Source organism: Mugil cephalus, chromosome 12 (genome assembly GCF_022458985.1).
Source record: "Mugil cephalus isolate CIBA_MC_2020 chromosome 12, CIBA_Mcephalus_1.1, whole genome shotgun sequence".
Taxonomy (NCBI): Eukaryota; Metazoa; Chordata; class Actinopteri; order Mugiliformes; family Mugilidae; genus Mugil; species Mugil cephalus.
The window spans coordinates 19,938,839-19,966,636 of NC_061781.1; the positions used below are offsets into that span (position 1 = coordinate 19,938,839).

The window sequence follows — 27,798 nt, forward strand, 5'->3', positions numbered from 1 at the left end:
TTCAATTATATTTAGGCTACGATTGTACAAGTCTTGGTCTCCGCATTAGTGGGAAAACTACATCTGCACTTAATGGCTACAGAAAGATCATTATTTTTGCTTTGTTATGATCTGCGATGGAAGAGCGGTTTTCATTATCCTCTATTTCTTGGCAAGGTCTGCCACCAGACACATTTAGCTCTGCAGCTTTCACAAAGTACAGCACGTCCTGCAGCAATATTCACATTTAAATACAGCCCAATGGCCATCCTCTGAATGCTGACATTTGGAGCAAATCCCCTGCTGACTTAATCATGGCAAATACTGCGTGTCATTTGTGCCCCACACTTGGACCTGGCTGATGGTAGTGGTAGTAATTCACCACTGCTGTGAGAGACAACTCCTGGGGTGACCTTGTGCTCAAACCTCTCTTTCCTTTTATTTCACCCCTTTCCCTCCCTTGCAAGCTCCAGTCTGTTTCTCAGTCTCTTCTGGCTTGTGGGGCACAACGACAGCAGTAGACAGGGGTCATCTGCTATCCAAAAACGTTGCCTGCGACTTAATAATTAAGTAATTTAATTTTTTTTTTTAATGCAATGTACATTTAATAACAACTGCTGGTGAATGTCCCTCTGATTAATCTGTGTCACCTTCTGCGGCTTCTCCCTTCTCCACAGCCACAGTTCGCCTGTGTTTACCATCCCATGTGCGAGCAGCCGTCCAGGACCCTCCCCCTCTTCGTCCCGTCGCCAATCACATGACTCCCGCTGTACGTGGGAACTACTTATATAGCCAATAGCTTCGTGCGCCTCTGACGCGTCATCAGGAAAACATGGCGGCGCGCATCACCAGAGCTGCAAAACGACTTGTCCCACAGTGAGTCAGTTTGTGTTTCTTTCTCTCTCCTTCTACGTGAGTTTGCTGTGCTTCAGGTAGAATCGCTCACTCAGTCAAAGCGTTCACCCGCTCCCTCGGCTCCGTCTGTGTCACGACAGTGGCTGTTTGTCAAATGTCATTTGTTTGGTTCTCCTGGGGACAAGTGTAGCACTTGTTAACTGCAATTTGTTTGTCAAAAATAATGAAGTGGCCGCATGTTGTAGTCGTTGAATGAAGGTAGAAACTTGAGGAGTGTGTGCAAACGTTGGAGCAACTTGTGACAATATCTGCCTTAGTGCATAAACAGTGTTAGCTTTAGCTTACAGCTTCACTATGAATGAAGACGAGCTACTTACTTATACTATTAAACAGACTTAACAGAGGAGCGCTTACCCGGCTTTTTAATTAAAGAAGTGGAAGGAAAAATGAATGAAACTTGGCTTTTTATGTTGCATTGTTTGCATTGTTTGTCGGGGAAATAAAGCTTTATCCCCAGGAAGTAGACGCTGACAAGCCATGTTAAAGTCATGACTGTGTGCAGAGTTCAAGCATGGAGACAGTAGAGATGATCGATGCCACCGATTTCCTTTCCGATCCGATACCGAGTAAAAGTCAGACTGATATCGGTGATACAGATCCGATACCGATACTATGTGAAAATACACCTAATATGTTTTGTAAATCTTAAAAAAAAAAGTAGTGCATTTTAGAACATAGCTCCATCAGAATAATTTTTTTTTTTTTTTTATTTTAAACTTGCATAAAGTATATTGAATTAGCAGCCCCACATAGTGTGAAAATGGTGCTGTTTTGCTCCACACATGACTCCGTTTATGCTCCGCCATTGTGTCTACAGACTGAGACAGAGTGACTGACTGGGCAGGTGCCTCTGCGTTTATGCACTTACCCAGGCCGGAGAAAAAGTAGTTCTCACCCACCACATATCATTTAGACAAGATATCAGTAGCTTAGCCGTGCTCCTGTTAATGTAATATACATGTAAAATATACTTTACCACAAATTACTTAAGTATTGAAAGTATCAATATTTTGATATGAAAAACAATTTTAGAGCTGAAGATCTGGTATCGGAGGTATCGATATTTCAGTATTGATCCGCACATCACAAGGAGGCAGTTGGTCTAGCTTAGCATAAAGGCTGGTAGCATAGCAAAAGTGCTACCCTCTCCATTTCTGCAGGTGCCCAGCATTTCTGTACTTGCAGTGCAACTGTTATTTTGTTTTGGTTTTTTTTTAATACGGGATTTTTATTTTGTTTTTATTCTGATATGTGTACATTTGCCACTACCTGCACCCAGGTAGTGAAAGTATGATGACTGGCTATAAATGCGATTAGCTCTGCAAAGCTAAATATACATTTGAAGCAATGACTTTAGATTTATCTCTATGTTCATGTTAGGAGTGGTGGTTTGTGGTTGAATTGTGTAGCTTTACACAAGCTGCCTGGCAGTGGTGGCATTTTATAATTTAATAGAAACAGTTCCAGTAACATAGTAGTAATTTTAGTAATTTGCTCGAATGAAATGTCTGTGTTAAAATAATCCCAGTGCCCTTTTGATTGTTTTAGGTTTGCCAAAGCTAAGGCCTAATCAAATTATGATAATAAAGGTTATTGGATGTCACGGTCAAACAAAATTCCATGGTTTAAGTGTTTTAATGTGGAACAAAGGTCAGTGCCCTACTTAATTTGAAGGTGTTGACCTGTTTGTCATTCCAAACATAAACAAGCCCACCTGCGTGCATATCTATATCAACGACCCACATAATCAATTTGTAGTTGTAATCATCTGCATCCGTGTTGCATAATTTCCAGTTGGTACTCCTGCAATTTAAATGCCTGACATGTCTATTTGTACATTTTTGCATTGGTTGATTTCATCCTGTCTTATGATTTATTGCACCCACCACCACAACAAATTCCATGTATATGAGAACATAGGTGTGCAATAGAGACAAGCACTTTTGAAGCACTTTGGTAAAGTGACGTAAACGGGTAGTCTGCAGTCACTCTACGAGCTGCGGCTGTGCAGAAGCTTGCTAATTCTTTGAGTCAAAATGCTAACTTTCATTCTAAAATTACTTTCCAAACTCAAACTGGTCCTTCATCTGGACTTCGTTGGACTCGCATGGTTAAAAACAAACATGCAGAGAAATAACGTTTTCACTCCAATCAGAGAGAATCAATAAGATTAGCGTCTATGTGGATATCGGGTATTTATATTTTCCCATTGAACATACAGTATAATCAAATGTTTACACCATCCTCCTTTTGATTGCACTATTAATATCATTACCAAGCGAATACTGATGTTCTTGTAAAAAAACTAACTAAATTAAATTAGCCAATGTCTCAGTTCAGCCTGAGATTAAATGGTATTGCTTGCTATTGTTTTGATTTTTAACCTTTTGTATTGCAATACTAAATCGCTGGAGTAGTACAAACGCATGCCCATTAGTCTTATCTGCCTTTTTCTAAGATCAAGTCAAGATATGATGATTGATAGTTGGCAGTCAGAGCTGCCTAGAGCTCTTCTACTTTTGTAAGTTGTCACAGAAGTCTCATCAGAGGTGTAATGAGAAACTTTTGAATGCTGGTTACAAAGATCTTAAGTGGGTTCAATATTTCAGTAATGTGTCTGTTCTGGTCAACAACATTGTGACATGTGGCTCTAATTCAAGATGCATGAATTTCCAGAGGCACAAAGCTGATGATCCTGCCAAGTTAGAGTGTGAAGTGACTGTCACGCCACTACGGTGTGTGTGTGTGTGTGTGTGTCTGTCTGTCTGTCTTTCTTTTTGTGCTTGTGGGTATGTTTGATAATCTGTCTTATAACTTAGCATCTCAAATTTTTATTTCGCATCTTAAATTGACTTTGATATTGAAACTGTCTCTTTTCGACATTTTGAAATGTTTTATTCATATAAAAGACGTCTCTACTAATAGGATTCATTTTGACATTTTTGTTTTTTTTTTGTTTTTTTTTGGGACTGCCGTTTCTGGGAAGCAGTACTTTAATGGTTAAATGCAGCCCTCTCAGATGGCTGGAGCTAGGACAGGAATGTGCGCTCTTGTTTTATGGACAGCCTAGAGCCCTCGCCTTGGCATTGGCGGCAGACTGCTCTTTGTCACAAACACCCTCGTGTCAAAGATGCAACAGCATCCTGGAGGAAGCATTGACTGCCGCTATGAAGTCGACAAGTGATGAAAGTAGCCTAGAGGTTGTCAATTAAGAGAGCCAAGGCCTGGACCTTATAAGTTAATGGGCAGTTTCCCCTCTCAGGGCCTGCTAGGGCTTTATAGCACAGCTTATAAAAACCCCAAGTGTAATGCACCCCTATAACGTTTTCAATTAAGAGAAGGGGCATAAAGCAGTGCAGACACTTGGCAGTCATGCTACAATGTTTACAAAGTGGCATTTGGCATAAATTGGAAGGGGAATTTTCAATTGCCCCAGTTGTTTTAAGCAGCAGCTACTGTGCAGAATTTTATTTTGATGGCACTTCATGCTGACTGGAAGCATTACAGACTTCCTGGTGTCTTCCCCATTACCAGTTCTTTCAGCTTGGTCATATGGACGCACAGCCAGAAGTTTAACAGCCCTGTCTTTGCAGTTATAAAAGCGATTGGAAATGAGACAGAATTTTAATGTACATGCGTTCTATTATACTCTCTTAATATTAGTACAAAGTGTCATTATATATGCATTAGCGATTTCACAATAAATTGGCTAATTTCAATTAAAAGCTGTGTAATACCAGAGGACTTTACATGTTATTCAATTAAAGAAAATGAAATAAAACCGCATGCATTATTATAATAATCTTAAAATGCAATTAGCCGCGGCACACCACAAAATCCTTGTTTGTAACGCTATTAGAAATATGCGGCAGTTGTAAATCCCCTTTGCTCATCTGGTGTCCTCCGTGGCTGAGCTTTCTTTGGCTTCCGGTACAAAAATAAATGAGTGTAGAATAAACACCAGAGTGTTGACACCTCATTTCCTCATTGATTGGTGGTGGAAGCCGAGCTTGAGGTTTGTGTGTGTGGCCATAATCCAATCAAGCAAGAAAACAACCGTGGGGATTGTGTGACCAAATTCTGCAGCTATAGGAGGGGAAGCAGGTTGGTCAAGTAACCTCAAACCCTATGGATTTTTTTTGAACTTTTTAAGGATTCATCTAATTACTTGTGAGAAACTTCTGTTGATATGTATAATCATTGTATTATCATTTCCTAGTAGGAAATGATTGAACAATGCAAACACTAATCTTTATCACATAATTTCATATTTTAACATAATCTCATTTTGTATTTCAAATAATTTCTTTAAGCTTTTCTTTCTTTTTTTTTTTCTTGGAGGAAAAGTAATCAATAAATCGCTCTATTACCTGTTGTTGACCCAGCTAAGCTTGCCTTTGAAATCTGTTACAGAGCATTAACTTAACACATGTTGCTGTGTGAAAACAAAGCTCTGGTGACTGGCTTGGGGGACCAGCTGAGTAAACAGGGTTGAGGGAGCAGTGTGGGATGGCAGAGGAGAGAGTGAGAGGCCTACACTTGTCCCACCGCCAACCAAGGTGGATCCATACGGCCAACAGATGGATATGTTAACCTGTAAACCCGCGAGGAGGAAAAAAAGAAAAAACTCAACCAAAACAAGTGCCTCTGCTCAAGCAATAAAGCCTTTGATCAGCAACACATCTTCAGTGTCAGAGTGGGACCCAGCGGCGCACATGGAATTGCATCTGTATAAACACGGGCCGCGGAGGAATGTGTGAACAATGCAACAAAAGAATTTTGTTCTAGAAACATGGGGTGGACTTGGCTAACGGGTGGTTTGTGCGGTTGAAGTTTGAGCGTGGTGGTTGGACTGAATGGGAAGCTGGGGAAATATTTTCTGTTTTTAATGACAACACAAGTTAGGAAACTTGTGCTTTTGCTTTTTTTTTTTCTTCTTTTTTAGCAGATGTGAGCCAATACAAGTGCTGTGATAAAATTATCATTTTTATGACTAGTGCAGTGTTTAGGAGCTGTAGGTGTGGACGCAAATGTGTTTTCGTTAAGCATCTATTTTTGTTAGGATTATAGGATCAGATTCAGAAGTGTGTCAAGTGTGTTTAATATAAAAGTTTACTCACATATAATATGAATTTCTCTTGAGTCATAATTTCTTGTTGACTAGCTGTAACTTATTAAATCTTATGTCGGCATGACTTAAAATCTCACATAAAGAGCGGCTGGCACACTTCAATCTCCGTAGCATTGATTTGAGTAGTAGTTGTAGTATTTTGTGTGTGTGGGGGCAGGATATTACTTCAGCAGCAACTGTGAAAATGCCAGAAAAGTTCTTTTAACTATTAAGTAGATATAAAGTTCTGTTGGAAACTGAGAAACTTGTAGGAGTTCATAAGTGTCACTAGTATTGGGTAGTTATTTGTTTTTGTTGTTCTTTTAAAAAGTATCTTGTCCTGTCCCGTATCCCTCTCCCGTGATGGTTTTGGGTCTTCTCACGGCACTGAGCTTGGCTCATTGCCATGGTGACGGTTGGCTAGTTCCAGGGCGATGAGGTGTAATTTACCCAGCATTTCCTGTCTGATACACAGCACCCTAATGAGTAAGAGGCCTGCTTTTATAGCCGAGTGTTTGTTAACCAGGCCCAGCGGGGGATTTGCGTATGCGTGAGTGTGTGTGTGTGTGTGTGTGTTTGTGTCGTTCCCTTCGCCGTGCTGCCTTGCTTAAGCGTATACACACCTATAGGTGAGACTGACTGTAACAGCGCACGGGTCCATGCTGAGGCTGCACGGCTGCAGTTCTTGGTTTACCCCCTCGGTGTCAGTGTTGACAGCGTGCCTTGTGATCATGAGAGCATCTTGTGTGTTTTTTTTTTTTTTTTTTTAACTCTTGTACCAAGTGAAGCGTCATCTCATGGACTTCCCTCAGTAAATGGCCCCAGTGAATGTCTCTCCATGAAACTTGGTTTGTAATATCAAATATGATAAAACTGTGCTGCTGTTAGTGAGCCGGTTTCACCTCCCGTCAGATAAACAGTAGTATGTGACGTACTATAAATTGTAGAATTCAAAGAAATCTGTGGATCTTAAGCGAAATTAGAAACAAACACATCAATTAAAGTTAAAAACTTTCTGACTGGCCTGTTTTCTTGTGTAATAACTGTTGCTACAGAGTTTAAGATTTGATGTAGTACAGGGGTGTCAAGCCCCATTTATTAGTCCAGAGGCCACATAGAGCCCAATTTGATTTCAAGCAGGTAGGAGCTGTAACTTAACAGCATAATAACTTATAAATAACGACCACTCCAGTTGTTTCCCCCTTTTGTGTGCATTATGAAAATATTTATATTTTATTAACTTTCCTAACTAATCTGTCTTAACAAAAATACATTTAATTTCAATGCTGTCTGCTGTTTAGTTGTGTGTGTGCTGTGTTCTGTCCACTCCCACTAAAACACTGGACAGATTAGGACAAATACGTTACTTTTATTGAAGAATTGCAGTTGAAGTTTTTGCAAATTCATGCCACGGGCCAGATGAGAGCCTCTGTTGTGCCGTACGTTTGACAACATTGATGCAGAACATTCTCCTTGTTCATGAAGTTAATTTATTTATGCTGTTCTCTAAAATAAATATCAATGAAATTCATTACGGTTAAGACCGTTACAAGTGGGGATTTTACAAATATTTTATGAATATTGTTTCTGAATGGTAAACGTGCCTCATTCGGTGCATTGTCCTAAAAAGAAGTAGTTCTGATTTTCTTGTTTCATGTTTGCAGTGTAGTTGATCTCGTGATTGTCTTTAAAGTTCTCGTCTGTAGCCAAAATTCAATGCAGCTTCTGAGCAGTAAGAAAACGCAGCTCCAATGTTGTATGATCATTAACACACAAAACCTCCCAGCGAAAAACAGACCAAAGCGATGGATCCTTTTGAATTTGTGAAAAATAAGAACATAGTACTTCTGATGTATCTGGGCAGGGAGCAAAGAGTTGGCTCATTTCCTTTGGTATTTTCTTCAGATTTTTTTATTTTTTATTTTTTTGAAACCGGTTTCTAACTTCTCATCACTTCCCTGGCACCAGCACTGGTTGCAGACAGGCAGCCTCCTGTTAGCACTACACTTCATTAGAACCAGGTTTCACTGGTACCACACACATTCAAACAGCAGGGCCATCTCCCGAGCATCAAAGGCTATTTTATACAAAGGCTTGTCTCGCTGTCTGTCTTCCCATCAGCGTCTGCTAATGATGCATGCTGCACACATTTTTTTAACATTGACACCCTCCTCTTCCTATCACTCATTCGCACTCCGAATCTCTTAAAGGCTGATTCGATTTCTCGCTCTCTCCCTGTCCCTCTCCGTCTCTTCGCCCCCTCCAGCGTCCGCGGTGTTTGTTTGGCTGCTGGGTTTTTGTTTGTTTATTGTTTCCAGATGGCAGACGTAGACTTCATTTGTGTGGCTTTCAAGTTCCCAGAGAGCTTTTTACTGCCTTGGCTCAAGCGCTTATCCTGTTTCCTCTAGCCAGGCTTTATGATGGGCCCTTTTATACGTAGCAACTGGAAACAACTGTCACTACCAGTCTGTGTCGGGGAGGCCGGGAGAAAGCCCACGGAAAGTGAACATCTTCATTAGTGACGGAGCAGTCGAACTTCAGATGAGGACGATGTTTCTTTTCCCAGAGGGTGAACTTTACTGGCTTCATGGAATTAGAGAGAATGCTCTTGATCGTGTTCGCTGCTCCGCACTACGGCTGCATCGTCAGCAGTCCCGCAGAGACGTAGGATGCAGTGTTCAAAAACTAATTCTTTGTTGACTTGACGGTAAGGCAGCGTGCTCGCAGTAGTGATGAAGCTGGTAGTGTTTTCTTTTTTTTTTTTTCTTTTACCTCAGGACCTCGCTGAGTCTAGTCTGGGCATCATTAAGCGCTGTGACATCACTTATTTACAGGAACCCAGGAGGGCGACTCGCCCAGTAAATGTGGGGGAGGACCTGTGCACGTCTTTACTCATCGGATGCGGTTTTAAGACGGGGCAGTAATCAAAGCTCTCAGCTATATAAAACCCACCCCTTCTCCTTAAGGAGGCCTTTTTCTCCTGGCTGCTGCTGAATGAGTGATTACCCTGGCATTCCAACCTGCCTAATCCCATTTCTTGCAGTGATTTAACAGAAAGTAGCAGTGGCCAAGCCACTACATTCACTGACCTATCCCACAAAAGTAGCCACTGAAAGGACCCATCAAACGGTTTGGGCTCCTGTGTCAGTGAGTTATTACCAAATAAGTAGGCCAAGCAGTCACATTATTTGGAAACCGCCCATTATTTGAAGGATTTCCGGATGCCAGCTCCGTCACTGTGCCACCCTTCATGCCTTCAAAGTTGCAGCACTTGACATCATCTCTATTTCAGAGATAGTTGCGCGTCTACGGGGACGGTCGCGGCCGCCGAATATGCTGCAAATGGCGGCGCAGTCATTACGCTAACCCTCTCGTGATCCTGCACAAGGGGATCCGAGCTGAAGTGTGAGGGGGGATCCGACTTTAATGTTCACGTAATCTGTGTTGTTTGTGTTTTACCACCACTGAGCGCCTGGCTGGCCAGCTAATCTCATCAGGGTTTGGGCTCGGGTGCTGGGGTGAGCCAGAGGACAGCCTAGCGTGACCCATATCTCTGTGCCAGGACGACTACAACACTCGTAGTCTACCGTGCAGTTTTATCAGAGTTTATTACGAGGCCCTTTGCCAGAGACTTTACCACTGAAATGTCTGGCACAATGAGATAATGCCTGATCTAATGCCGACTAAGGACACGGCCCCTCTCATGTATGAGGATCTGCTCTTTTTCATTGTGTCAGGCTATTTGTAGGAAGTGATAGGTGTGTAGATATGTTGTAGGTTTGCACTGTAACAAGTTTCCATAGTAGGATACCACGTTAATGCATTTACACAAACTTCTTATGTAGAATGTTTAAGTGCTTTACAGAAGGAAAGCAGGGATGCAAATCATCTTATGGTTTATTAAAGTGTTACTTCGAAAGACTTTTTGTATGTCGCATCTCATCAGTTTTGCCATTTGATTTTTTTTGTTTTTTTTCTTTGAAAGTAAAGTTTCTTTTTTACTAGTTTACTTGTGTTTTAACTGTTGCACATGCCGGTGTTTCATTGCACGGCAAGAGGTGAGTCCAGTGTTCATCTAACCCCTTTTAATAAAGTACATTGCTCTGTCTGACCGTTTGAACAGAGAAGCTTTTTCAAATAATTGTTACGTATCTTAGACAACTGGTGTCTTTTCTACCTCGGAAATCAGTGAGCGGTTGCACATTCATCTCAGCCAAATTCCGCTAATTCAGGCGACATGACTGAGGTCGAGTTCAGTTTGACTTGAGCAACCACGTTTGCAAGCTTGTTTGCTGCACTGAACCAAAATTATTCCTGGAAGCTGTTTGACAGGCGCGTTTTGACCAAGCCATTTATGTCGAGCTGACATGGGCTGAACACAACAGTTTGAGAAGCTCGCAAGCAGTTATTGTTGAAAGCTCTGTAGCAAGTCTACACAATTCACAACATCTCTGTATTCTCACTGTTGCTACTGTCACCATTGACGTTGGTCATAGGATGCTGGTTTATTGAACCACTGTGGCACGGTCACAAGTGCATCACTGCAGCTTCAGTAATACTGTCATTTAATCTAATAGTCAAACAGCTTAAAGGAACTTGTAGTATGTTTGTAAGTAACACAACCTGTTTGGTTTTAACTCATAGATGGTAAAATTACCTCGTTATCTTGTCAAGCAAGATCACACAAGGCAGCAAAGAGATTTTACAGTTTAGAAAGTAGTTATGGATTTAATGAACTGATTAACTTGATTTTCTACAAATTAGAATGTTATGTTCAGATCACTAGTTCAGTTCAATTTAGAAGGTTATTTAGGTTGTATAAAAGATTAGTTTTTTTGGTTCTAAATCATGAAATACCCTCTTTTAAACACTTTGTTGTTTTAGTGAACTGACACCATTGCACTCACTCTTCTACACCCATGGGAGGTCAGAACCCTGCTCGGTTCTCTCCCCACACACACACACACCCACACACACAGGAAGCAAATCAGCAGCTGGCTGTTTGATGGTCTAATTTAAACCAGTGGATATTTTTGAGCCATTTCAGTCCCCTGACATCTGTGCATTTGATTGTGGATACATGGCCATAGTAAAGGTAGTTTAAAGGTTGTGACGGATGGACAGTTTTCCTGTTTTGATGTTAAGACATAGTTCTAAATATTTAGTTTTCCATTTTATCACAATGACGGTTATTGATATGGATGCCAGAAATGGCTGCACCACCCTTTTGCGAGCACCTCTTGATCCATTGTTCACGCATGTTTCATCTGCCTTGCTGCCGCTCCAAGCAAAGCACACGGTCAGTATCTATTGAGACCAAATTTCAGGTCTGCCGCATTCACGAAAACACAAAAGAAAATCTGCGCCATTCTGCGCCTTCTTGCAAATCACCTCAGAGTAGTGAAGCATTCCTGGTACCATGTGATATTTTCACCGAGTCCGCGCTGAGGTGTAACTGCGTATTGAAGCGTCAGGTCTGTTTTGCTTCGCTCTTGATTATCCTTTAATTTGCAAAAATGTAGGATAATCAGGCATCCATCTGGGAACACGTGTTCAGATAAAACAAACCATTAAAGAGAGTTCAAATTTGCACCGGGGTCTAATTATCACCTAATGGCTATGTGACAACAAACAAGTAATTATTATCTCTTTTGCTACTGTTAGCCCGAGCCTCCAACGCAGGAACCTTGGCAGATGGTAATAAAGGGCTTGTGATTATGAAAATTGATCATGAGCGCTAAATGCCTTGAATGCTTAATTCAATTTTTTTTTTTCTCTAACCTCCTAAAATAAATAATTTTGGTCTTTGCATTTGATGTCATCTTTGGAAAAACAAATCATCCGGCAAAGAATTTGACTTCCTGAAAATGCTGTAAGTGTAGTTTGTATTGTTGTCAGAAATGTCCTCTACTATATTTTGCATTAGGTATTCATCAAGGACGCACATACTTCAGATGTTTTGCCTATAGGCTCACAACTGGTTTATTTGTCCAGCCAGTGACCTGCTCCCCAAACTTACTAAATCAATAGATTAAAAGCGAGCCTTACTGTGTGATGTTGAAGGCTTGAATACGGACGTGCACACATGGACACACAAATACAAGCAGCATGGTAAGTTCGCAAAATCTTTGATGTACACCGATTGACAAAGAGACCCCCTCCTATCAAAGGATTACAAATAAACTCCAGTGAAAAGACTGATGCACAAAAGGTGGCCTATGTTCTCTCTGTTTGTGTTTCTTTGAAATAAGGCCTGTTATGAATTAGTAGTTTGTGTTGCCGCTTTTGATCTTAATGTACCACATGATGCCTATTCCCGTGTAGCAGAATTAGTTTTAAGATATTCCCAGTTTCAGCTCGAGATATAAGGGGCAGTCTTCGCTAATGCCGCGTTTAGCATGAATAGTGGACGTTGCGCCGATTCGGGCGCCGTTATAGGACAGGCCAGGAGCAAATTGCCATGCCTTTTAGTCCCATCTTCGCTGATGCGGTACTTCCTCTGGCTTTTGTCTTCAGTTTGGGGCACAGCTGTCAGGCTAGGTGCTATCCACGCTCCCCTCCCAAAAACCTCAGGCCACGCGCCACTGCACCCCAAACACTAAATAGGAGCATTAGACACACCATGTTAAGGGCTGCTGGTGTTTGAGCTGTGGCTTTGGTTGCTTGTCTTGTCCCATGACCAGAGACATGTGCATTATCACACAGGCACACTCACAGCTGCACACCACACTGCAAAAAGTCATCATATGCTCCGTGCCCTTTTATAAGACAACAGATTTGCTCAGTTGTGTTAAATTTCCATTGTCCTATAGCTGGGTGCTGGTGTGTGTGTGTGTGTGTTGGCCATTGACCCCTCTCTTTCTTTTTACTTTCCCCCCGCCCAGCTACAGATCTGGACTGTGAAAATGCCCACAAGGCCTATCTACCCATACGTAGTGTTGCAGATTCTGATTATGCACCGCTGGCATCACACCTCAGCAGGATATATCCAAACATGAAAATTAATTCACAGCTAAATGCTACTATATGCAGTCCGAGAGGGAGGGGTGAGGGGAAATCAAACACAGGTTTACACAAGTGAATGGCCCCAGCATAAAAAAAAAAAGAGCCTAAAGGCAGGCAGAGAAGGTAGTATTCATTAATGTGCAAAGCAAATGAAACAGTTACTTCCCCTCCACCCCTTTCAAACTACACGCACACACACACACACACACGGATGTAACGCTCATTTCAGCAGAGGTAAGAACTCTTTGAGTGCAGGGAATTTGAAGTGGTGTAAATTGACCTCAATGAAACAGATGTAAAATACTCCTTTGGCTGCTTAAAAATCAAGTTAATGAAGGAAAAGAATAAAATCAGCATAATGAGTTGAAACTGTAAACAGAGCCTCACACCCGGGAGAGTTACATTGATCAGTTTGAAATGGTAAAAAGTTTGCGTTCCACAAACTTTTTACCTTTGTGCTAGAACTTACCTTAAAATTTGCACTTTACGACACAATATTTCCAAAGAAAGAGCATCATCCGTATAGTTTGATGCATTTTATTTGACGCTATTCTATCACAGTGACTTATAAGCTGCAGCTATAACATCCTTTTAGACTGTCTGTTATGAACTTAGGCATGAAAGTACTTGGGCATTACTTTGCCTCAGAGCAATGCAAATGGAATTGCCCCCCGATGGTTTGGAATGCACCCAGCTGGCCTTTAAAAGGTGATAATTGGAAAATACAGGATGAAGCCACAGTCAAAGTGGAGACCTTGTGATAGATGGAGTTGGCCATAGGAAGGATGGAGGAGACGGAACGAGATGTACAAGGAGATACGAAGGGGACAAATCAAATATGCAAACTTAGCTTTTTGTTCTATGTCTTGTGATACCAGGCTGCACATATGCAACATAATCCTGACTAGTTCACATTAGCAGTTACTAAAAAAAACTAACCCTGCAATGACACTTAAAATGCAATGATAAACTTGCTGTTACTACTTAATTAGAAGGCCTTATTAAATAGAACATAAGGTGGCCAAGGAGAAACAACCAATTGTATCATCTATAGAGGGCAAAACAACACTTTGTTTTTCTTTATAGCAGCTGCCATGGATCATAATACATAAAGACTTTAAAAGAGGATTAGATATATACTTTATTTATCCTGTTGGATAAATATCCAGCCCATGTCCAGGCAGTTTAGCTCGGTGTCGTGATTTCGGCTCTCTATACCATGCTAGTCCAATTTATAGAAATGGGAATGTGTAAAGGGTGGTACATTTCAAGCCTCTCTCATTACATCTACCCTGACTGCTATACGAATAAACTGTACCCCTGAAAGAAACAAATCCAACAGTTTATTATTTGTCAGTTTTTCATTTGGGAAATTTGAATATAGTGAAACCATCCTTCCCTTAGTAGATATGTTATTTTGAATTTACCATGTTGCCCAGTTTTTTTCCTTCTCCTCTTGATACCAAAGATTTGTGGGAAGGGGAGCTGCATTTTGGGTTATACTAGAGACACTGCATGCTCCGCTTACTGCATAGATATGCATTTACATCAAGTTATTTATACTGAAAGAAATATCAAATCCTGAGCTGAGAAATCTAAACAGCCTACGAATAATCCGGTTATTCCGTTTAATTTCAATCTGTTACATTTTGTGTTCATGTGTGGTCACATCACAGAATTCAGTGGGAACTTAGACTTTACTGTTAAAATGCATGTTGGTGCTAATTTATTGAACCTGACACAGCATTCCTTTTTACTTCTCAGGAAGGAAGTGGAGTGGGAAGGTCGGGAAGCCTTATACAGGAGCTCTTCCCTTTACAAGGCAACATTCAAAGCATTTCTTCACTCCTCTCCTTATGTTAGCCTAACCTAGGGTAAGCCTCTGCATCCGGTCTCCATTACCGTGTTCTCTTCTGAGAGAATGTGACAGCGATAAGCTTCTTTTGAAGTCCAGCTTTACTACGGGACCTAAAGGGAGCGACCAAAACGGTACCCAGCTGCTGAGCTGGAGTTTTCTGAGTTTCAGGATTTTGTTTTAAGAACTTTCTAGTAGATTTCTGGACATCTTTTAAAGAGTCTCAGTCTCTTTTGGCAGCTGCATAAGTATTAACGTCATGAAATGATCATATTTGTTTGGATACATGAAAAAAAAGTTCTGTATCATAACATTGCGGTGACACCTTGATCATTAGGCGCCGCTCCAGTCCAAATAGTCGTCCGTCAGACGTCATGCCCTGTGTCAATCAGCAGACATTTCCACTAACAATATTCCAACACCCATTCTGCGCTGTTCAGGAAACCTTTCGATTATTCCAAATGGAAATTTCTTGATGACTTCCTGTACCAGATGCCTGCTTTCACTACCTGCATTCCAGTAATGGGCCAGTGTGACAGTATTCCACACTTTTGACCTTGACACAACATTTTTGTTGTGTTCAGGGATCCACCACTGACATTAATGACGGTGCCAAATGCATCATCCTCTCAGCCTCTGTTATGAAAGACTAAGTCTTCATACTCTTTTTGCTGAGTAGAGACCCAATATTTTGTTGCCATTCATGCAAGCATTATGTCTCTTCGTTAAACTACAATTACACATCAGATACTCACCGACTCGTGACGATTTGCATGCATCATTGAAAGGTATATTAGCAAACAGTTTCCTGGTTGCCTCCAATGGAATGTAATGTCTAATTCCTATTGCTATGGATGAGAGAATAGTTTTTAAAGATTTGTGTTTATGTGGAATGGTTTACCACAATTCCCCATAGTCACATCTCCTGAATCTCTACATGTGAAGCAAAGAGCAAAGGCATCTTAACCCATTAGTCTTGAGGGGCTACAATTATGAGGGTAAAGCCCAAATCAAAAAGCATGGGAATTTTGTTGTGTTTCTTTCACAGCATAGATTTTTTATTTTTTTTTTCATAACAAATGGAAATGGATTAGTTTTTCTCAGAGACTTCATTAAAAGTACATTAGCTTTGCAAAATTTACAACCAAAATGCATGTTTTTGATAGTGAAGGGTGACAGGGAGTTTGTAGCTGGATGTAGTTGTGGTTTATGGTTGCGATTTCATGGCTAAATAGTTCTGTAGTCATGCTTCCATTGGAAGACCATATAAGGCAATATTCATGCTCTAAAACGTGTGGCTAAAAATCTAAATACTGTATGTCTCACTAAGATAAAGAAGACAACTGACTAGGTGCATGGATCAGCCACAGGTTTACCATATAATGGATGACAGCGATAAGCTTTTATACTAACAAGGTAACAACCTTCTCATAGGCATTAACAGTTAGCTCTGCCCTCTTCTGCCATAAATTATACACAACAGACTCCTGTGAAACCGCTATGGCTTTTCTGTGTCTTTTCTAAACAAATGTCTGGACATCTTTCATTATATATTATGCTGTAAATACATAATTTGTAGTCTGGTCGTGCAATGAGTTGGTGCCAAATTAATCAAAATGTGCGAGTTTAGTTTCCATTCCAGTAAGGGAAGGTTTTCCATTCCAGCAAGGGAAGGAAGGGGCACTGGTTACTGTGCACACCCCACCCACACCACACCCTTAATGGAGAAATAGGCCAAGGTAGGGTCTCGCACTTTCCCCCGTCACTTTCCACATTGAGGCTGGGTCTGTGTTTATGTTCCTGTCCTATCACACTATCATCAGCCATTAAAGCAAGCCTGGTGGCATGATCTTCTTCGTTCACCGTCAGAAAAACCTTTTGCCTGCTTCTAAAACTGTTATACAGCAGTAGAACGTATTATGTAATATTGATTGATGTAAAAATGTTGACAAATAGCATATGCAAATGTCAGGAGGCACGTCCAAGAAGTGCTCGGTAATAAATGTAGGAAGCACTTAAGAGTCAAGACTGACCTACAGTGACTGTTCTGTCTGCACATGGTTTTCTTTCCTATAAATAAGCTGTTGATGAAACACTAGAAGTGAGTCAGTTTGTATAACGGCACCACCTGTGCAGTTTTTCTAACCCATTCTAGATTGCATGCTGCATTATCAAAGCGAATAAAACCACATTTTGACGAGATTTTTGAATTTATAAATGATTGTTTAACGAGAAGTCGGTATATTTCTGTGAAGTTAATACTATAAGGATTATTATGGTCTTTTACACATATTCTGTCATCTTTATACTAGGATGCTTGGGAGGCTTAAAATATCAGTAGAAACAGAACCTGCCTAGCAAACTAAATACGACATAATACAGCCTGTGAAATAGTCGTGAAAGTTAATCTTTTTGTCTTTTTTTTTGTGATTTAAAAAAAGATGATATCACTTTGCAATATCTTTAACGTCTTGTAGACATTTCATTACTTCTCCAAGTGGCTTCTTCATTATTAGTTTGGCTTTGAATTAAGAAAATCTGTTTGTGGTGCACACTTGCATGGAATTCTTCAAGTGATATGTGTAAATGTGCACAAAGGGCTCTTGCTGGAAGCTGCAGTACCAACAGGTAGAAGTGCCCTCTCACTCAGAATTTTATTTGCCAGATAAAATGCATTTTTAACTGGTCCCAAATTTCTTTGATTAAATTCTGTTTTCACAAACTCCCATGGGACATGTCTGGATATCATCGATTCAGTAATTCTACAGCTGCAATTAGCAACTAAACTAACCCCGACCGCCCTTAGGCCCTGGTTTGGAGAAGTGTCATAAATTTGTCACTTCTCACTCCTCCTTTGGACACGTCTATGTCAGGACGTCATGGACACTCTGTCACACTGTTAAAACTCAAGGCGGTTTATCTGATGTGTACCAGAAATTTACTAAAACCAGATGTTTCCACCCAAACCATAGTTTTTATTACTTACTAAGTCAATGTTGCCTTATGTTACTTTTTGTCCCTCATATAATTTAATTTCTTTGTACATTAATACAGTTCTGGTGCTGGTTGTAAACGCTGTTGCACAAACGTAGTGTTTGTGGAGCTCTTGCACTTTCACGGGGCTCACTGAGTCATCAGTGGCTGTGTTGCGGCGATAGCTGGTACAGTTCTCTCCATGTGGTGCACAACACCCGCAGAACACAGTGCTGACAATCTCACAATCCCAGTTTCCTATTTGCATCACAGCTCTTGCTACAGGAAACGTGTTGTTGATTTAATGATGGTGGCGGTGTGTGGGTCCGTTGTTGTGCAGGAACTCCTGGATTTGACGAAGCTGTAGTAAAATTTAATGTGAGGGATTAAATTTAGATACAGAACTTCACATTTTTTTTTTTTTTTTTTCTGTAGACCATGTGCAAACAGTGTATAAGAAAGGGATTGCCACAAGTGTGTTAGTCCCTGCTAACGGTCTTTATTTCTTTTTATGTATAATATATGTATGATAATTGCCGAAAAATTTAATAATTAATTTGGACACGAGAGAATGTAGATGTAGAAGGGTCATTGAAAATTGTGTAGACATACCTTATTAATGCAGGGTCCCATGGACCGACTAGAGGGGCTTTCAGCTTACAATCCTTTTTATGTGGGGTGCGGGGAGGGGCTGTGGGCTGCAATGGGGGGTTGTGTCCTATATAATACTTCCATGGTTTTGGCAGTCAGATTTTCAAGAAACTTCCTGGTGTGTCAGGATCAATCAGGCCTAAGCCAGTCTTAATTAAATGCTCGGGGCTGGGCAGAAGTCGAGGGCAAAAGGCATCCCTGTCGGTTAAAAGAATGAAGCGTCTGTCATTACAACACTATGGGGAGCATCAGCTTTATTACTTAAAATTCCTCTTTAAAAAGTCCGACCACTCAGTCACGACAAAAGGGAATGGCGATTTATCCATATTTCATCCAAAGAAACGTGGGTAAAAGAAGGGTATTTATAGATGGAAGTAATGATGATAATTTCATTGTTTCCATAGTTATGCTAGTGCTATGTTAATAGCCTGGTCATATTTCATTCTGTCATATTGTGACTCGCTAAAATTGACAGTTTGAGACGGTTTGTGTGCGTTCAAGAACACTTTTATTCACACACGAATTGTGACGAGGCAGGGTTGACCTCAAGCACTCTACCATGAAAGGACAGTAATGCTCACTCTGTTATGAGGAACCTCCATTCACCCCTCTTCAAAGTATTTTTCATACTTAAATTATGTAAAGATGTTCCAGTCACAGAAAGACGTCCTTCAGTTGTGCACCGTCGCAAAGCAAATCCTAATTTATAGTCACTCTTCTTTGCACTTGCTAAATACTACAAGCGCAAGAGTTGTGAGCTTGAAAGTGAATTTTACAGCACACAAGTGTGTTTTCAGTGGTCTTAGCTGCTGAAGTTTAATTTGCATGCTTACAACTGATGTAGTTATCACATTCAACCACTTGGGGGCACAGGCAACTTACATGGAAGGGATAAGGAGCTTGGAGCTGGAGTGAATGTTGTGCATGGGAGTGGGGGGTGGGGGTTCATTAATTAAATGGAATATGATCCAAAAGACTCTATGACACATCATGCCCCACAAGAGAGAAAATAAGACAAATACCACAGATGTCCCTTTTTTCTCTCTTCTGTTTCTCTCCGGTTATAGTTTCCCTCCAAATCCAAACGTCAGACAGACTTCTCCTTAGTATGTTTTGGTCTCCTGAGTGGATCTTTCCAGTACACCCATCTGTCAGATTTCTTCTCGTAGTTCCAAGGAGGGGGTACGGGGGTGGGTGTATGTTTGTGTCTGAGCCCGAGTGGGTGAGTGGGTGGGGGGCGAGGAACCAGACGCAGTTCACATCACATCGCAGGCCAAATATCCTAATAGTCTGATCTACCTTCTGATCTACCGTCTCGGTCATATCCGTTTCCAGGACTCACCCAGGCACGGCCCAACCCAGACGGCCGCATGCAGGAGACGTCGCAACGCCACCTATTTAAGCTAGCCCGTGCAACCGGGCCTGCTCGTTCTTTATTGGCTCTTTTCCACTACAGTCGAACCAATGCTTGTTTGACACCTGTGACACCTGTGGAGTCAAACAGACAGACATCATCTACACTGCGTAAACTCCAAATTTTATATATATATATATATATATATATATATATATATATGCCTTTTATGAAGGTGAGCTGACACTTTTGTTAAGCCAAGAAATTTAAAATCTGCTTAAAATACTTTTTATTGCCTCATCAGCAGTTATTTAACTTCAGGCAATTAACTCAAGTTGCTTTGACATCTTGCAGCCACATTTTCTATTATGTAAATGTGAGCATTTGTGAGCAGTGAGAAGTGTTCTCACCTGCAGAACTAATGCTGTTAATGCATTCATATCATGGAGGGTTATGTAACAGTGCGAGCTGGGATGGAAAGTGCAGCCACCTTGCCAGTCTTAATGCATTCAGGCTCCACAGTGTCAGATGGCCCCAGTGATCCAGGGCGCTCAAGATGGCAATGGTGTTCAGCAGTCCGGATATGTGTGTCTGTGTGCAGGTCGGAGTAGGTGTCTGCGCGCTGCAGTGTTTGTTGGATTAGGCTCAGATATGTGTGTCCATATGGTTCAGTGGCGACTCATTTGAGTCCTTCTGGCCTTGTGCCAAAGGTATGTAACAGATAGTGTGTGTGTGTGTGTGTGTGTCTCTGTGACTGTCTTTACACTAAACCCTATAAAACCTTATGTGCATGTTTGTAGTCCTATTTTTGTCATGTGAGAATGTGACCGTATCGTGTGGTCAGTCTATACCACGCAGAAAGAAGAGGCTGAGAGACGGATTATTAGACCGATGAGAGAGTGTCAACAGAAAGATGGTCCCGTGCGCGCTTGTCTCTTTGGTTTGGCATTGGTTGAAAGGCTGCTAAAAGTAAACACCAATCAATCCTCCACGTCCCCTTTCTTCCCTCCTCCGCTGCCACGACACAGGCCCGGTGACATGAGTTGTGGAGAAAGCTCCCCACCTCCCCTCCGCCTCTTTTCTCTCGTGCACTGTAATCCTGACACCAAAAACCGCCCCTCAGAGAACAAGTGTCAGCCTCAGAATAGAGTGTGCAGTCAGCTCCCCCCTCGTCCCCCTTTAGTTAGCATGTTAGAGGGTGTTAATGTTGATGGAGGTGACGATTAACTATACAATAATCGCAGTGATGCCGCTCGTACTGCTGCCTCACAGCCTCGCTAAAGAGATAAGTAACCGATCTCAACACAACTGGGACTTGGCAGATGACGGATGAGCACATAAAGGGACAGTTACTTAGGTGGATATAATGCAAGCTTGCATACCAGATGTTCTGCAGGCCCTCTATGCTGCGTATTTGACTTGCTAATACCTGCAAACTATTTATAGTTGTTCTTGAAGCTGTGAACCCTAATAGAGGTGTCATCATTTTATATGTAGGATAATTATCGCACATTATAGGCACATAAGACGGTTCTTTATGTCAAACGTTCCTCTTTAAGAATACGATGAAAGCTGCTACCCTGGGAAGAGGGTCGAATTTTAATCTAGAGCAAATCAGCCGGGGGAAATGCTGTGAGCTATGTGAAGAGAATAGGCGCTGGCCTTATTTGCGTCATTACTGATTCAGACTTCTCTGCCAGGCACCCTTGGCTGACTTTTAAAAATAAAAAATAGAAATGTTTTAGCAATGCAACCTGAGATATTGACCACGCCGAAGCCCCCACTGTCAGGTTGTGAAACAGCCCCAAGATATTTGCATTAAATAAATGAGAATTTCTCTCATGTCCAGCCCTGCTGCGGCCAAAGGTTTACTGTCGCAGATGCACGCTCCATCTGGCCCTGCTCTCGTCATCGCCGCTCTTTAACTGTTCGAATACACCATCATAATTTTTGCTTGATTATGGATTTTTGTCGGAGGCTCAAATTTGAACGCTTGGGTGCATTAGGAGGAGGTGTGTAACGGTTAAATAAGTCCCACTAGACTGTCTCACCATTTCCAAACTGAGTCGTTGCTCTTTGTGTGCGATGCTTCGGATTTCAGGTAATGCGGTGTTGAAGGGGGTCAAGTGGTCCCCTGTCCTGAGCAAACGCGGACATGGCGACAGCCGACGGGACGACAAATTTCCACGAGAACCATGCTGTCCTGCCCACATTCTCCCCGCCTCTCCACTCCCAGCGCAAACCCCCTCACCCCTCACCCCTCAGCCCAGGGCTGTGATCCTGCGTGGCCGGCATAATGAAGCCGTATAAGCCTGCTATTTGCTGCTTTACGGCTTGTTTTATGAAGGTGAGCTGACGAGCAGCTCCCAGATTGGTTCCTGCCACTTTAACAGACAGCATTACCAAGAGAAAAGGAGCAGTGAGGAGGGAGGGCAGTGCAGACAGGAGAATGTGCCGCGGCCTTTATGTTAGCCCTGCCAGGGCTTTGATGGGTAGAGGTCTGGCTGCAGGCTATCACTGGTACATTTTACGTCTTCCGCCTTTTGTTAGGGGGACATTATTGACGTTTGACCTATGTTACTGTTCCCACCTCCTCTTCACTAATCAATTACCGCATCGATCCATTAATCAGACAGGGTGATGGCCAGTGAAAGGGCCCATGGGTATGTGTGAAGAAATGTGGGACAGGCCTTGGGCTATCGCGGAGGAGGGCCTTCACCTGTGGAGTCCGCCGTTTGGAGTTTGACTTTCCAAGAAGTTCTAGCACTTAATTTAGAGACATAATACAGTTCAGTTCATAACATGTTAATGTATATTGATGTCATCAAAAGGAAATCTTCTATCCAAGTGGGTCATGGATGTATGTTAAATTTAAAGTTGGACATCCTTTTATATGCTCTACACCCGCAAAATCGTACACATGGCAGTGGTGGGCTTCATCACATTTAAAAAAATAAATAAAATAAATTAATGAATATGTTTAGGTCCCACACTGGGAAAGCCTAAGAAGCGTCAGTGTGAGAATCGGCAGGAAGCGTTCTTATTAACGAAGCATCATGTGGTATGACTTATGAAACGTTGGCTCAGAAATCAACAGCTCCTACACTGTGTCACCCAAAACAAGGATGCTTTTTGTATGAGAGCAAACATGTTTTTGTTCGTCCGACTGTTTCCATGGAGGTTAGGCAGTCACATAATTGTGTTTAGGGCACAAACAGAAAGGGATCAGACACGCAGACAGCCAACAGATCAAAACGGAAGCTGCGGGAGCGGAACCCACCACGCTTTGATTAGGTTTGGTTTGGTTTCGGTTTGGTGTGCGCAGACTAAAGCCATCACCCCAGTTTGTCTCTGCCCTTGCCAAGTTGTTTGCCAAAACGAGGAAAGATTTGGGAAGGAAAGTTGGAGAGAGAAAAGCTTTGGGCTGTTTTGCCCCCATCACCCCCCCTCGGTCTGACCAGGGTCCAGCCGACAGTCACCCAGCTCTTGTGGGTTTAGTGAATTGAGAAGACACTTCTTGTGTGGATTTTTCAATTCTTCAACATGTCATTTGGCTGGGAGTACTATTGTCCCCTACCCCTTTTCTCCCTGCTCCTTCTGCCGAGACGAGTCGTGTCATCCCCTCGTGATCAGCACTTTTGTTGCCTTTGTTTTTGGCCCTACCTCAGAAGTCCATCTTGTCTTTTATGTCCCTGCCTTTCATGCATAAGGGAACAGTTGTGGCCTGTTGTGGGGCTGTTCCACTGCATTTCCACCAGTGGGGTTTCCTTTCATTCTCTTCAAAGTACTACAATGGGGCTCTGAAGGCCTGAATGGCCAATGCAGAGTGCACAATCCTACAGAGCCCGCTCATTTTGTTTTGCTAGAGTCAATAAAAATGCTAAGTTAAAAGCTAACCCCCTTATGCCCTCCTCGAATGAAGCGACTTGTTTGACCTTTTTAAGCTCCTCTCTCAATTAACTTTTAATGATAAATTCATTGATTTTTTTTTCCTCTTTATTATAAATGTACCATAAAGTACATTTATTTTGTTAATAACTCGTTCATCTTAAAGTAGCTTTAACGCATCTACAGCAGCAAAAGCAGATCATTGATCGACGCTGCTGAATTCATTCACTGAATTGCTGAAGAGTGACAGAGAAAGAGCAGCTGGAGTGACATCCGCCGTCATCAAATCCGGCTTGAAACTCTTGCAAATGACTTTACATCCTTTACATTCTGACTTTTCCCCGTCCTGAGACCTAGATTAAGATGTCTCTGTTCACTTAAGGAGGAGGTGGATTCAGCTAGTTTTATCTGGAGGGATGGGGGGGGAGAAAAGAGGAGGAAAAAAAGGCTGCCGCCGCTTCTGAGCATTACGGCGGAGGCCTTGCATAAAAGCATTGTGTGCCGATTTGTGAGCTGGAAGAAAGCCGGGGACTTTGAGAAGGATTACAGGTAGACAGACATTGGCTGCTGAAGATAACTGCCATGACTCCGTCCTCATTGTGTAGATTAAGGCATAAAACCCAAACTAATGAGACTGGAAAGGGAAGAAGGCATGGATGGGAGGACGAGTAAAGGGACATTGTCGCTGGAATTGGCTTCTTAAAGCAAGATGTAGAGCCACTGTTGCTAGTGATCTGCAACCCGAGGTAGCAATATTAGAACAATTCAAAATAAAATCCATTTTCAAAATCTCTGCCGCAAAAAAATGCTAGCTTAAATGGGAAAAACTAGATTGAAGGAAGGTATATTGTGGCTCCTTTTGCCTGCAGGAGCAACTGTATTGTATTTGTATGACCTTAATGGAACACATTCATTGTAGCGCTGCGCTTCTTATCTCATCAGAAGCTCTGGTGGTGTTTCTTCACCTTTTTGTTTGGCAACGCGTATCTTCAACTAAATATTTGCACGTCCTGTATGTACCGTCGGTCCTGCTTGTCTCGGTAAAAGAGAGGCTTGCCCCCAGTAAACTCTGCAGCCCCCAGCTGATCTAATCTGGGGGGGAACGGATTGCTCATCCTGAGCTCCATCTTGCTGGAGGGCAAGCAAAAGAAGCAGGGGGCACAAAAGTAAAAGAAAAGTGTTTGATTCTTTCCTCTCCCTGTCTTGGGTGTCTCTGGTTAATTTTTCAACATTTCTCTGCCATCCAGTTGTGTCCTCAGTCCTGAGGCAGTGTGAAAGGAAAAAAACATACACATACAGCGTCACGCTGGGAGGAGGACCATGCGCTGGGAATGCTTCACCTCTCTTTTTCATTCTGAAAAACTAAAAAGTGTCAGACAGGCAGGTGGACATGAAGCTAGGTAAATATTGATGACTTTTTGACCATTTTATTTCCCACCCGCGGACAGCTTTCTGCAGGCGGAGAGCTTGTTGATGCTTCAGCAACATCGATTTCCTCCCTACTCCTTTTTTTTTTTTTCTCTCTCTCCATCTTTATTTTTACACAAATTTAATCTGGAATCTTAAGCACCACAGACCTCGGAATGTAGTTTGCATATTAAGAAGGAGCTGATTATTGTGGGGTAGAAACACAGATCTTTAATTTTGTGCATTTTAGACACAGCTTCTGCCTGCGCCGCCATGCTGGAGATAATTGTGGAAATCTACATATTGAGAGGGAGGCTGTCATCGGCGTCTGTTTTGGAGTGGGCCTCTTGTTATCTGCTGTAATTCATGTGGTAGGATGAATATTACCACCTGAATTAGGCTATTATGCTGCCATGCGGAGACCAGTAGAGTTACAAGAAATAGTGATCATCGTGTCATGATAATGAAGCAATTACTACAGACTACCCATAATACAATATTGACTGCCAGACCACATTCAACAGTGGCTTGAAACAGTATTATGTCACATATCAAGGTCTAACAGATGAGATATTACCATAGCAATACAGTCAAAAAGATTCCTTCTTTGTCCCGAGTACGACAAACAAATTCAGCTTAAGTTAAAAGCAAAACAAAGGAAATTATATTCACTGGAAATTAATAAATAACAGTACTCAAAGTATAACGAACAATAACACATACGATTCCTAACCGATTCCTTCTATGACAAACAAAGCATTTTCTCCTTAGGGGTACAATAAAATGATGTTTGTAACCAGTGTAGCTTGAGATTACTGCTCGCACATCTTTGCCTCTTGGCACAAGTCAGCTCCACAAAAGACTCTGTGCTGTAGTTTCTTTCATCATTAGGGTTCATAATTAAGTTTGAAACAAAAAAAAAAAAATGAAAAAACACCATTGTTTCTTCAACACAAGGGAGAATTTGCACTGAGCCCTGTAGAAATGAGTTTTAAAAATGAGTGGATGGATTGTAGACTTGGACAGCACTCTACGCTGGTACTAGGTGAGCAATATGGCATTAAACATGGACAACAACAGATGAGGAAATAAATCGCCTCGCAACTTTTGAGGGAGGCTTTTATTTCTCATGCCTCCCATGTTGGAAAGCCACACCAGTGCCTATGTAGTTACCACAGCAGCCCACTCAAATCTGATGTGGGAAACAATTCTGATTTACCTTCAGTCTTCACGAAGGCAGAGTCACCTGCGAATGGTGAAGATGAGACGCGAACGGTTCAAGGATTTGTTGTTCAAGGTGGATTTATTGTAGTTAGGCGGGACAGAGACGCTGACGGGGTAGTGTCAGATCATCAGACGATATCCTGTTGGATTGAAGAACAGTTGGTAGTTCTGTATCTGTGAGCGGCTTCGTCCAAGACGCTGCCTGGTGTTGGAGGATGCAAATTTGCATGTTCAAAAAAAAAAAAAAAAAAAAAAAGCCAGTTTGAAGAGCTGCCTTCTAGAGGAAAATATTCCAAACTTAAAACCACTATTTTTTTTTTTGTTTTTTTTGTGCTGTTGTTAGATAGCAGGACCAAATATAACACATTATGCTGATAGCTTGGTAAGACCCATGTCTGGGGTCTAACACACACACTGGGCCACACTCTCACCACATTCTATCCCCACATTCCTCCCACTTCCAGTGCCACCAGGCTTTGGTTGACTGTGGCTTCTCTGCTAACAAGAACCAGCTTCATACAGCAGCATATAACCTCACTAACACACACGTACCTCTGATCTCAGACCAGTAAAATGAACACTGTGGCTAGGTCTGACCATTTTACAGCTGCTACGTAGCCACACAGCCCTGTGTTATCATAACCCAGGAAAATAAATTGGTAACATGGGTGCATATGGTACTTCGGGGACTGTTTAAGTAAGTAGAAGACTCGTATATTGATCTAATAACGAGAACATGTGAACCAGATGTGGGATGATGTGAACAGAAATATCCAAATTGCATGTAGTATACACAAGCGACGTGTGCATTTGTTACCCACGTCCGGATGGATCCCCATTAGTCAAAGGCTTTCTCAAGTCTATAATATTTATGGTTTCCAGACCGTTTAAGTTGTTATTTTACATCGAACAACAAATTTCTCATAAAAAGCCAAAGTCCAGGACCACGTTAATCAAACAAAGTCCAGATTTGGTTCGTATTATTTCAATAAACGCTCCAACTTTACCACTAAGCCTTTTCCTGTTCCCTGAGTTTCCTCATATTTTTTTTTGCGACATTAGGCTTCCGTGATATACCGCTGATATAATTTTAGATCTGGGGACATATTAATTGCATCGGAGCATTTGGCTTTTTTTCATTTGCCCGAGAAGAATGGTCTGCAGCTGAGAAAAGAATTTCTGTAAATGAGTCATTCAGGGGAATAAAAGTACAAAAACGACGATGACAATTGTGGCCTCGTTGCAGAAAAAAATTCCACGTACAGTTAAGAAAGAATAGAATGAGGGATCGCTGCAATGTAAAGGTTGGTCAAAAAAAAAAAAAAGAATCATCCTTCAAATGAAAATGCAAAACAAACAACGTGCCAGCTTCTTAATTGTAAGCATTTTGTCAACTGGAATTCACAAATGCAGCCATTATTTCAACTGAGTGATTCC

General features: G+C 41.7%; 1 protein-coding gene across 1 annotated transcript in view; it reads left to right on the forward strand.

The window, feature by feature from the left end:
• Positions 1-791: 791 nt before the first annotated feature.
• clybl (citrate lyase beta like) overlaps positions 792-27,798 on the forward strand; it is a 52,687-nt gene continuing 25,680 nt past the window's right edge. Inside the window, exon 1 of the mRNA XM_047602045.1 lies at positions 792-855. Within this exon, the coding sequence (XP_047458001.1) occupies positions 812-855 (44 nt within the window). The 5' untranslated portion in view covers positions 792-811. The remainder of the gene's footprint in view (positions 856-27,798) is intronic.